General features: G+C 42.8%; 1 protein-coding gene across 1 annotated transcript; it reads right to left on the minus strand.

Annotated features, from left to right (window-relative positions):
* Window positions 1-1,781: 1,781 nt before the first annotated feature.
* LOC132234993 (zinc finger protein 14-like) lies at window positions 1,782-11,422 on the minus strand. Its single transcript, XM_059696670.1, has 3 exons — window positions 11,250-11,422; window positions 4,436-4,822; window positions 1,782-4,067 (listed from the first exon to the last, which is right to left on the minus strand). Exon 3 carries the CDS (start codon window positions 3,790-3,792, stop codon window positions 2,836-2,838), a length of 957 nt encoding a protein of 318 aa, XP_059552653.1. The 5' UTR covers window positions 3,793-4,067; window positions 4,436-4,822; window positions 11,250-11,422; the 3' UTR covers window positions 1,782-2,835.
* Window positions 11,423-12,520: the final 1,098 nt, after the last annotated feature.

Raw genomic sequence — 12,520 nt, forward strand, 5'->3', positions numbered from 1 at the left:
ATAAAATCTTAGAAGAAGCCATAGGCAGCAAAATAGCAGACATATATCGTAGCAATATCTTTACTGCTACAGCTCCTAGGGCAAAGGAAACTAAGGAGAAAATAAACAAATGAGACTAAATCAAATAAGAAGAAAGCCCACTGCATGGGAGAACATATTTGCCAATGTTATGTCCAATAAGGGCTTAATCTCCAAAACTTACAGGGAATTCATACAACTTAACAAAAGGAAGATAAATAATCCAATAAAAAATCCGCAAAGGACCAAAAATAGACACCTTTCAAAAGAGGACATTCAAAAGGCCAAGAGACATATAAAAACATGCTCACAGTCACTAATCATCTGAGAGATGCAAGTCAAAACAACAATGCGGTACCATCTCACACCTGTCAGACTGGCTATCATCAACAAATCAACAAAAGACAAGTGCTGGCGAGGATGCGGAGAAAATGGAACCCTCATGCACTGCTGGTGGGAATGCACACTGGTGCAGCCACTGTTGAAAACAGTATGGAGTTTCCTTAAAAAATTAAAAATGGACCCATTTGACCCAGTAATCCCATTTCTAGGAACATATCCCAGGAAATCAGAAACACCAATCAGATAGGATATATGCACCCCTATGTTCATAGCAGTGCAATTCACCATAGCTAAGATTTGGAAACAGCCTAAGTGCCCATCAGTAGATGAGTGGATTAGAAAACTGTGGTACATCTACACGATGGAATACTATGCCGCTGTAAAAAAGAAGGAACTGTTACCATTTGCAACAGCATGGATGGACCTGGAGAGCATTATGCTAAGCGAAATAAGCCAGTCAGAGAAAGATAAACATCACATGATCTCACTCATCTGTGGAATATAATGAACAACATAAACTGATAAACAAAAACAGATCCAGAGACAGAGAAGCATCAATCAGACGTCAAACCTCAGAGGGAAGATAGGGGAGGGTGGGGGTAAGGGAGAGAGAGATCAACCAAAGGACTTGTATGCATGCATATAAGCCTAACCAATGGACACAGACACCAGGGGGGTGAGGGCATGAGTGAGGGCTAGGGGAGTAATGGGGGGATAAGGGCACATATGTAATACCTTAATCAATAAAGAAAAACAAACTGTGGTACATGTACACAATGGAATACTACACTGCTGTAAAAAAAAAAAAGGAATTCTTACCATTTGCAACAGCATGGCAATATCTTTACCAATACAGCTCCTAGGACAGTGGAAACTAAGGAGAAAATAAACAAATAAGACTATTTGTTTTGCTGTGCAGAAGCTTTTTATTTTGATGTAGTCTCATTTGTTTATTTTCCCTATGATGGAAGCCAGGGTGGGGATGGGTGTGGGTTAAGAGATCAACCAGAGGACTTGTATGCATGCATATGAGCATAACCAATGGACACAGACAGTTGGGGGGTGAGGGCATTGCTAGGGGGGTGGGAGGGACTGGGGAGAGGTCAATGGGGGGAAAAGGAGACTCATGTAATACTTTAAACAATAAAAAATTTAAATTTTAAAAAATCAAAGGCACAAATATAAAAATAGTATTCGCCAAAACCAGTTTGGCTCAGTGGTTAGAGCATTGGCCTGCAAACTGAAAGGTCCCAGGTTCGATTCTGGTCAAGGGCATGTACTTGGGTTGCGGGCACATCCCCAGTAGGAGATGTGCAGGAGGCAGCTGATCGATGTTTCTCTCGTCGATGTTTCTAACTCTCTATCTCTCTCCCTTCCTCTCTGTAAAAAATCAATAAAATATATTAAAATAAATAAATAATAGTATTCACATAAAACCACTTTATTTAATAAAATTATGATACATAAAATTTATTCTAAATATTTATTAGTATAAAAATGGGAAAGGCCCTTATACCCATCACCTCCAAAAAGGAGCTTTGTCCGAGGGAAAATAGAATTTATATAATAATAATCTAGGAATATAAAGGATTGCCACAAGACCACTAAGAAAATCAAATTAGCAAACTTTTAAAAAAAATCAGCAAACTGTTCTTTTTAAAATGGCTCCTTAACACGGAACAATGAAACATTGTAAACAAAAAATTAACCTAACTGCATATAAGAAATATACTTCAAATATCTATGGATCTAAAAGACTTCAACATGAAGAAAAATATTAAACATTTTAAGGGAAAAGTACTACTTTTTAAACATATATGTTTATTGATTTCAGTGAGGAAGGAAGAGGGAGAGATAGAAACATCAATGATGAAAGAGAATCACTGGGGACCGAGCCCACAACCTGGGCGTGTGACCATGACCGGAATCAAACCCGGGTCCCTTCAGTCCACAGGCTGACGCTCTATCCACTGAGCCAAACTGGCTAGGGCTTAAGGGGAAAGCCCTATTAATCCTATGTACTATTGTTGAACGACAACTCTTAGAATGATCTCACCTGAGTATTCATTGCTGGAAGCAATTAGTAGAAATCCAAGGTCCAATAATGCATTCCAAAAAGAGGTTTAATAAATACAATGTATTTACAACCTCAAGAAAAACTTCCTCATGTTGAACGTTTTCTGGCACCTTATACGTGGATTAATTTCTATCAAGCGTTCTCATGTTACTTACATGTTTATTTCTCTCCATGGGAATTTTCATATGGAAGGATGAGGGCCAATTCACGTCTTTTCCATGCTGTTTACATTCAAGAGCTTTTATCCAGCGAGTCCCTTCATGTGTTTGAAAGGAACTGGGATAACTGAGGCTTTTCTCACATTCTGCACTTTTATATGGTTTCTCTCCCGTGTGCATTGTCAGGTGTCTGCGAAAGCTTGTGTGATAACTGAAGGCTTTTCCATATTCCTTACATTCCTAGGGTTTCTCTCCAGTGTGAGTTCTTTCATGTCTCTGAAGATAACTGGGATACATGAATGCTTTACTACATACTTTACATCCATAGGGTTTCTCTCCTGTGTGATTTCTTTCATGTGTTTGAAGATAACGGGGACATCTAAATGCTTTACTACATATTTTACATTCATGGGGTTTCTCTGCATTGTGAGTTCTTTCATGTCTTCGAAGATCACTGAGACACCTGAATGCTTTACTACATATTTTGCATGTATAGGGTTTCTCTCCAGGGTGACTTCTTTCATGTGTTTGAAGACTTTTATAGCACCTAAAGGTTTTTCCACATTCCTTACATCTATATGGTTTCTCTCCACTATGAGTTCTTTTGTGTTTTCGGAGATAACTGAGACAACTAAATGCTTTACTACATATTTTACATTCATAGGGTTTCTCTGCAGTGTGAGTTCTTTCGTGTATGTGAAGATAACTAGGATACCTGAATGCTTTATTACATATTTTACACTCATAGGATTTTTCTACAACGTGAATTCTTTCATGCTTTCGAAGATAACTGAGACAACTAAATGCTTTACTACATTTTTTATATTCATAGGGTTTCTCTCCAGTGTGATTTATTTTATGTGTTTGAAAACTTTGATAATATCTGAAGGCTTTTCTACATTCCTTACATTCATAGGGTTTCTGTCCACTGTGAGTTATTTCATGCATTTGAAGAGAGCTAGAAATACTGAAAGCTTTCCCACTTTGTTCACACTCACAGGGTTTCTCTCCTGTGTGCATTCTTTCACGTAATAGAAATGAATTTGAACAACTGAAGACTCTTCCACGTTCCTTACATTTATAAGAAGAGTCTGTAGTGTGTGTTATCATGTGTTTTCGAAGGGCTTTGAAGCACACGAAGACTCTCCCAACATGCCTTACATTTACAGGTTTTCTCTCCATTGTGATTTCTTTCATGTTGTTCAAAGCACTGTAGATAACTAAAGGCTCTCCCACATACCTTACATTTATATGGCTTCTCTCCGTATTTCAGGTACTCATGTTGTCCAGTGTGACATCTAGTCAGTCTATCAATAGATGAATGGCACATAAAGGCTTTTCCACATGGATTGTGCTCATATGGTTTTACTCCAGTAGTCTTCTTCTTTTGATTAAAATTTGAAGTAAAGTTGAAGTTTACTTCACATTCACTATTCTCTTTACTTTCACCGAGTTTCTCTGCCATATAACTTCTATAAAAATCAAGAAGCACATTATTGATTTCATATTCATTATATTTATTATGATTTATAGGAAAAGTTCAGGTATCCTTTCTTGTCTAAATTGTCTGAAATTGAATGTATTGAATGCTCTCCAAGAAAACTTCACCCATGCTATTATCAAACTGTGATATTCATATATACAGTTTACTAATACAGCTTCCAAGTGATAAAATTTGCAAACTGAACATGTATGCTACATTTAAGAAAGTAGTTTTAGTAAAACCTTTCTAAGAAAGACATTTTAAGCAAGATTTATTTAGTTTCGTTTGCTTCTTTTTAAGATTTCATAACAAATGAGAATTCTCACATAAGACACTGCTTTCTATTGTGCAACTCACCTTAGTTTTCTTCCCTGGTTTTTGTACTGATCTTCAAAGTACAGATCTTTCTATTTTCCCCCTAAAATTCAGAACCAGAAAAATTATTCCAAATCATTATAATTATTAAAAAAATATCAGCTTCTAGATCTATGATGAGCAGAGACCATGCCCAGTTTACTTACCATGCTCCCTTATACATTACACATCATGGAATTATGCTGATGAACAAGAAACACTTGTTCTCTACTTGACAATTGAAGAAATGTCCTCATCCTTACCTATGGAGGGCAGGTTCCTAAAGGTTTCCCTCATCTCATCTCTGTAAAGTTTCTTCTGTGAAGGTTCCAATAGGGCCCACTCCTCCAAACTGAAGCTCACAGCCACATCCTCAAAGGCCACTGGGACCTAAAACACCCCAATATGTGTACAGAAGGATGAGTGAGACCGACAGAATTGGACACCTAGACTCCATTTATAGGAAGGTTATGTATGACTCATCTGCAAACATCTCATTTATGATTTGATCATCAAAAATGTATTCTGTGTCCATGCTTACTTTCTCATAAATTTAATACCATCATTAACACATGGAAATTACACCTTTTTCCTGTGGTCACTTTACATCTTATTTATCTCCACTGTTAGGGTCCTGAGCATGTAGGAAAATAACTGAAATGCTATACAGATGAAACATATATTGTCATTTTAAGACAGCTGACTCTTTGTGAAAGAAATTTCTTTCATTTTCTTCCTTATTACCCACCATTTACAAGACTCCAGGAGGCAGAGGGCAAAATGTGTATAAAGGATTAATGAGTAAAGTATAGTGAAAAATTGGAAGTCTTTCCTTCTTATCCCATCACCAAACATGAGAATCCAGGAGGTCCATGAACATCAACTTCCAACAAAGCCAGCTGACCATGTGTCCTCCAGTCCTCCGGGCCTTTTCCCTAATCAGGGGCAGCTGGCTCGGGGTAAATATGCTGTGGAGAAGCACTGTTGTGACTTGTTCAGTATTTATCACAGACTCAGTGCTTCCTTCTCTCTCTGTCCAGTGTAATGAGATTGGAAAGTTATTTAAAACTTACAGCTCAGACACAAAGAAGAAGCATGACAAGTTAGACCACAAAATCCCTGTACTCACGTGCTGGGGGATGTTTCCAGCCAAGTTTAGAACAAAGAGTGGGAGAATGGGCCAGGAGAGCTCTTTATGATCAAACTGTAACAGGGTAGCCCTAGCCAGTTTGGCTCAGTGGATAGAGCGTCGGCCTGCAGACTGAAGGGTCCTGGGCACATTCCGGTCAAGGGCACATGCCCAGATTTTGGGTTCCATTCCTAGTAGGGGGTGTGCAGGAGGCAATTGATCAATGGCTCTCATCATTGATGTTTCTCTCTCTCCCTCTCCCTTTGAAATCAATTTTTAAAAAGTATATTTTTTAAAAATGTGTGACTGAAGCCCAGCTGGCTCAGTGGTTGAGTATCGATCCATGAACTAGGTGGTCACGGTTCAATTCCCAGTCAGGGCACATGCCTGGGTTGCAGGCTCGATCCCCAGTGAGGGGCGTGCAGGAGTCAGCCGACCAATGATTCTCTCTCATCATTGATGTTTCTAATTTAGCTCTCTCTCCCTCTCCCTTCCTCTCTAAAATCAGGAAAAATATTTATAAATAAATACAAGGAAAACAAAACTCTATAATTAAACTCAAGCTAGATACTTGTTGCCTGCTCTCTCTCATGCTTCTTCCTTGTTGACACATGCTAGAGAACTTTTCATAGGGTATTAGAAACCACCTAGGGCTTTCCTCCCTGGAATGAGAAAAAATGGGAGATAATTGAAAATAGAATACCATCTCACCATGTGATTTGTGTGTTTGTGGGAAATGGAAGCATTCCAGATTCTCAGAAATATCAAGAAAGTGAAACTGAATAAAGCTATTGCATTTCTTGAAGACAATACTGGTTGAGTATAAAATTCAACTGAAAAACAAAAACAAACAAAGAAACCTCTCAGAGAGAAACCAAGATGGAGGCATAGGTAAACACCAGAAATTGGTGCCTCGCACAACCACTTCAAAAATACAACTAAAAGACAAAACGGACATCATCCAGAACCACAGGAAGGCTGGCTGAGCGGAAATTCTACAACTAGAAGTAAAGAGAAAAGCACTGAGACTCAGAGGAGGTGCGGAAGTAAAGTGCAGAGGTACGGAGGCACATGTGGAAACAGCTGGCAGCTGAGGACGCCGTTGTCTTTTTCAATTGGGAGGGAGTCTCAAGCTCCCGACTGCTCTGAACTCCAGTTCCGGGTGAGTCTCTGGGGACCCAGACTCATACGGGGAGAAACTGGACTATCTGGCATCAGGCCGAACTCAAGGGCGGCTTTCTCTCAGAGGTGCTTGCAGCGATTACCGATTACCGGGACACTGAGATGCAGGGCCTCTTAGGGTAGGACTGGGGAGCAGCCATAGCTGCTTGCTCCGCCCTGTTGATTTCCTGAGACCCTGCCCCACCCAAGCTGCAGCAGAGGCTTTTGCATATGAAAGGCCTGGCCCTTTGCATCCTGAAAATTACCTAACAAACTGCAGCTGAATCAGAGAGACCCAGAACTTCCAAAAGAAGGTCCAAGCCCCACAGCAGCTTGCATTGCTTCACAGCTGGGCCTCATCTGGGCACCTCCAAACCCCAAAAAAAGAATAGGAATCTCTCCATAGCTCCTGCTGGGTAGCCTCAGGCAAAGGCTAAATTAGCACCTCCTTAGAGATCCAAGAGCCAGTGTACCCAGTGGTCAGAGTGGGACCATCCAGATTACAACTCCTCAGATCCATAAGGGACACACTCAGGAGACAGACTCAGTGAGCACCAAAGCCCCACTGAAGCAAGTCTTGCCCCAGAAGAGTATCTCCAACTCAGAAGTTCTCCCACTGCAGACACAGCTGATTCTCACCGCCAATTGGCCTGGAGGTCAATTCCTCCCAGTGATACCTACAACAATCAAGACTTAACTACAACAAGACTGTATACAAAGCCCACAAAGGGGTATACCAAGAGTGTCCACCTCAGGTAATTGGGGAGGCTGAGCCACTGGGCCATATAGGACACCTAACACAGAAAGCCACTCTATCAACACAGGGAAGCATAAAAAATGAGGAGACAAAGAAACAAGTCACAAATGATAGAAATGGAGGAAAGCAAACTACTGGATATAGAGTTCAAAACCACACTTTTAAGGTTTTTCAAGAATTTTCTAGAAACCACTGATAAATTTAGTGAGACCCTCAAGAAATCTAGTGAGACCGCCAATAAATTTAGTGAGACCCTCAAGAAATCTAATGAGACCCTCGACCAACTAGAAATTAAGCATACACTGACTGAAATAAAGGATATTATGCAGAGTTCCAACAGCAGACTAGAGGATCACAAGAATCAAGTCAAAGATTTGAAATACGAAGAAGCAAAAATCACCCAGCCGGAAAAACACAAAGAAAAAAGAATCCAAAACTATGAAGATAGTTTAAGGAGCCTCTGGGACAACTTCAAGTGTACCAACATTCAAATTATGGGGGTGCCAGGAGAAGAGAGAGAGCAAGATATGGAAAACCTATTTGAAGAAATAATGACAGAAAATTTGCCCTACTTGGTGAAAGAAATAGACTTACAAGTCCAGGAAGTGCAGAGAACCCCAAACAAAAGGAATCCAAAGAGGACCACACCAAGACACATCATCATTAAAATGCCAAGAGCAAAAGACAGAGAGAGAATCTTAAAAACAGCAAGAGAAAAACAATCAGTTACCTACAAGGGAGTACCCATACGACTGTCAGCTCATTTCTCAACAGAAACTATGCAGGCCAGAAGGGAGTGGCAAGAAATATTCAAAGTGATGAATAGCAAGAACCTACAACCTAGATTACTTTACCCAGCAAAGCTATCATTCAGAATTGAAGGTCAGATAAAGAGCTTCACAGATAAGAAAAAGCTAAAGGAGTTCATCACCACCAAACCAGTATTATATGAAATGCTGAAAGGTATCCTTTAAGAAGAGGAAGAAGAAGAAAAAGGTAAAGATACAAATTATGAACAACAAATACACATCTTTCAACAAGTGAAACTAAAAATCAAGTGAATAAATAATCTGATGAACAGAATAAACCAGTGAATATAATAGAATCAGGGGCATGGAAAGGGAGTGGACTGACTATTCTCGGGGTAGGGGTGGGAGAAAGGGGTGTGGGGGGTGTGGGAAGACTGGACAAAAACTGTACACCTATGGATGAGGACAGTGGGTGGCGGGGGTAAGGGCAGAGGGTGGGGTGGGAACCGGGTGGAGGGGAGCTATGGGGGGAAAAAAGAGGAACAACTGTAATAATCTGAACAATAAAGATTTAATTAAAAAAAAAAGAAACCTCTCAGCTTGATTCAGTTTAAGTTCCTGACCCAAATGAACTCCCAATATAAACCCTTTGTCCATGAGATAGAACATCTGATCTTCACAGAATCTCACTGTGCACCAATTACACTCAGGGTACCTACACGATGGATGTAAAACTCACAAAACTCAAACATAAGATCTACAAATGTCTAGGTCTAAACAACCAAAACCTCAGAAAGGGCATCATTCCTGCCCTCCCCTTCTCCCCCAAACACATGTGCGCCTGCGGCCCCCCCCCCCTGCCCCCCGCCCCCCGGCCCCCCTGCTTTCCACGGCTGTAGCTTCTCTCAATGCAAAGGCTCCTTCTGTGGTGGGTATGTGCAGGTAGGACGCCTGCAGGGGGAGGTTCCCCAGGTAAAACCACTGGGCCTTCGAGCACTTTGTAAAATAAATAAACGGAACCACATTAAACTGGAGTTGGAGCTGCCATCCCAGAGGAACTGCCGTGCATGTCTTATGCCTCAAACCTTGGAAGGTTAAAACAGGGCACAAATAACCCTTAGACTGGACCTAAAGCAACACTGTGTCCCAGAGAACTGCTTGCAAGGGTAGCAAGAAAGCAGATATTATGACTACTGGACTGATGACGGCCTAACCGAACATTTAAAACGCTGTGTTACATCACCTGCACCACTAGATGCGCCTTCCTTCTATGGATGTACTTATTCCCCTTTCCTTTCTCAGAAATACCTCTTCCTTTCTCTCCTAAGTGGAACATGATTTGAGCTTCTGTCTGAATCAGTGCTTTCCAGATTGCTGGTCTTCTTGATCTCAAATAGATGCTTGTTGCTGCTCACTTGGAAAGATGTTTTTTGTTTGTTTGCTAGGTCAGCACTTTACAGGTTCAAAGGAACCTTGGCTTGCGTCCCTGACCACAGGCCTCTGCTGGAGTTGCCACCATTTATCAACATTTTAAACCCAGAGTTTGAACAATCCACCAAAATCACTTAAACACAGTATTTACGTAGAAAGGAAGGAAGAAAATTGTAAAGGACTTTTACTAGTTCGACTGAAAAACAAATTTTTTTTTTTTAAAGAAAAAGATGTCAGTTAATTATATTTCCAGGGAAAGTAGGTAATTCGTAATCACCCTTGAACAATTCTCTGCAAGGCTAAGCCCTGGAATTGTAAAACACCCAAAAGTAAAACAAACCTATGAAACTTACTACACATGCACAGGAAGAAAGCACGAATGTTATAAAAATGGAATGTAATACTGGGATTTTTCCCCCCCTAAATTCAAGTCTTTCATGCCTGTTTAGAACTATTTTATATTGTTTCAAGCTCTGTTGATTAAATATATTCTACTTAATAAATGTTTTCACCCCAGCTGGTTTGGCTTAGTGGATAGAGCGTTGGCCTGCGGACTATAGGGTCCCAGGTTCGATTCTGGTCAAGAGCACATGCCCAGGTTGCAGGCTCGGTCCCCAGTAGGGGGCGTGCAGGAGGCAACCAATCCATGATTCTCTCTCAGCATTGATGTTTCTATCTCTCTTTCTTCCTCTCTGAAATCAATACAAATACATATATTTTAAAATAAATAAATGTTTTCAAGAGACAAACCCAGGGAGGGGCAGTGCTGACAGGACACAACACCCACGAAAGTCTCCAAAGACGAACCTCCACTCAAAGAACTTCCCATAGGATGTCTGTGCCCAGGAAAGATCCTGGGGGAGGGGAACAACGTCTTGCAGGTGGTTCTTGTCGGGTTCCCTCTCACGCAAAATATCTACAAAATAAATCTTTTTAAAAGAGCATGTGCAAGGCTCTAGGGGTGAAGGGTGGGGAGGGGAGATAAACAATTAAAATGTTGGGTCTGTTTGAAATGCACCCCATAAGACAAAAAGGGATAAAATTCTGAGAATCGGAGAGGGGACATTAGCCTTAGGGAGTGCCTGAGGGAACTGGAAATTCAGGGACTATCGTCACCCCTAGGAAGATCGGGTGAGAGTAGGGTCATGCATTTCAGACCCTGTTTCCCAAACATTTGGAAAACTTGGAAGAAACGGCGTCCCCGCCGCACCCCCGGGTAGACAGAAGGGACTGGGGACCACAGAACACAGCTGCTCGCACACACGATCCCGCGAGACCGAGGCACAGGGTGCCCTGATGACCCTCCCAGGGGTCACCGCACATTCTGGGGAGACACGGGGTGCGGACGCGGAGCTGATCACAGGGGCTCCGGAGCCGAAGCCACCGCGCAGTGACTGGACAGGACGCCCGGTCCCGACAGCCGGCCCAGACCCCTGGCTGCGAGCGGAGGGGACCGAGGTCCGCGGGGCGCCACGGGCGGAGGCTGAGTCCAGAGGCGGGCTCCGGACCTGACCGCGGGAGGCCGGGCTCCGCCAAGGCAGGTCCACGCGCCCGTCTTCCCTGCCGCCCCGCTCGGAGTGGCACACTCACCATGTCTAGGTTTCGCGGGTGTCCCTGAGTCCTTCCTACAATTCCCACGATCGGTGCAGATCAAACACGACAGAGGAGGCGACCGAGCCACAAGGGGCCGGTAAAGGGAGGGATACCAGACCCTGACCCCACCCCCTGGAGGGATCTGAACTGTCCACGCCAGTGCGCAGCATAGCCCCACCCACCTGCCGCAGCGGTGCCCCTGATTGGACACCTTCTAAGGCCTCGCCCCCCTCGTGCCTGAATGACAGCCCGCGGGAGTCGCCGGCACCTCTGAAACTGCTTTCGCTTGTGTGCCCGACCTAGCATAAACAGATTTTTTCTACTCCTGGGCTGCTAGTATTGTTTGTCCGCAGCTGTGAAGGAGAGGGCACAGATGTGCACAGGGAATCCCGGTTTCGTTTCCAGATTGTTAGAAATGTGGACTGATGACTGCCTAACCAAACATTTAAAACGCTGTGTTACATCACCTGCACCACTAGATGCGCCTTCCTTCTATGGATGTACTTATTCCCCTTTCCTTTCTCAGAAATACCTCTTCCTTTCTCTCCTAAGTGGAACATGATTTGAGCTTCTGTCTGAATCAGTGCTTTCCAGTGGTGGTCCATTTTCAAGGCAAGGCATTTAGCCCTGAATGGAAAATTACTGGTAGTTTGCTTGCAGGGAGGCTCACGCACCTGGAAAGCCCCCGAGCAAACAGGTTGTCAGAAAGAGCTAACTATGACGAAATGAGGAAGTGGGTAAAGACTGTAGGCATGTCAGAAAGCACATACCCCAGGAAGGCCTTTCTGCCACAAAGAGACAAAGGGAGGTGGAGACAACTAAACAGCCCACAGTCCACTTTTAAAATAACCCAATCAGAAATAATGAAACTTAGGCGATGTTGGAGAAGATTGTGCACCCCAAAGTACTCAGCCAATGGGGAGGGATTCTGTGCACTGGGGATAACTTGCTTCTTGTAACCACAGGGTGGGAACATGGGGGGTTATGCCTGCCTACCAGACACCCAATCTTGCAAGACCGCCATTAAAAATGTAGCCTTTGTTGCACTTCGTGTAATGGACAGAAAAGAAACAGTCAGGACAGGAGCAGGCATAGCTTGGAAAAAACTGAACTCTCAGGAATCAGGTAGTGGAGAGGTACAGCTGAAGTCCACAGCCATCCTGGTGATTTAGACCTTGTTGCCAGCCAGATGAGAGACTGAGCCCCTGAGAGCCAGGTGAAAGAAGGCAGAGGGGCTGGATGCCCAAGCCAACTGCAGCCACTGGAAA

The sequence above is a fragment of the Myotis daubentonii genome, chromosome 5, assembly GCF_963259705.1.
Source record: "Myotis daubentonii chromosome 5, mMyoDau2.1, whole genome shotgun sequence".
Taxonomy (NCBI): Eukaryota; Metazoa; Chordata; class Mammalia; order Chiroptera; family Vespertilionidae; genus Myotis; species Myotis daubentonii.

What these genes read in the sequence shown, in the direction of transcription:
- LOC132234993 (XM_059696670.1), bottom strand. Translation starts at nt 3,792, where the DNA reads ATGAAAGAAATCACAATGGAGAGAAAACCTGTAAATGTAAGGCATGTT.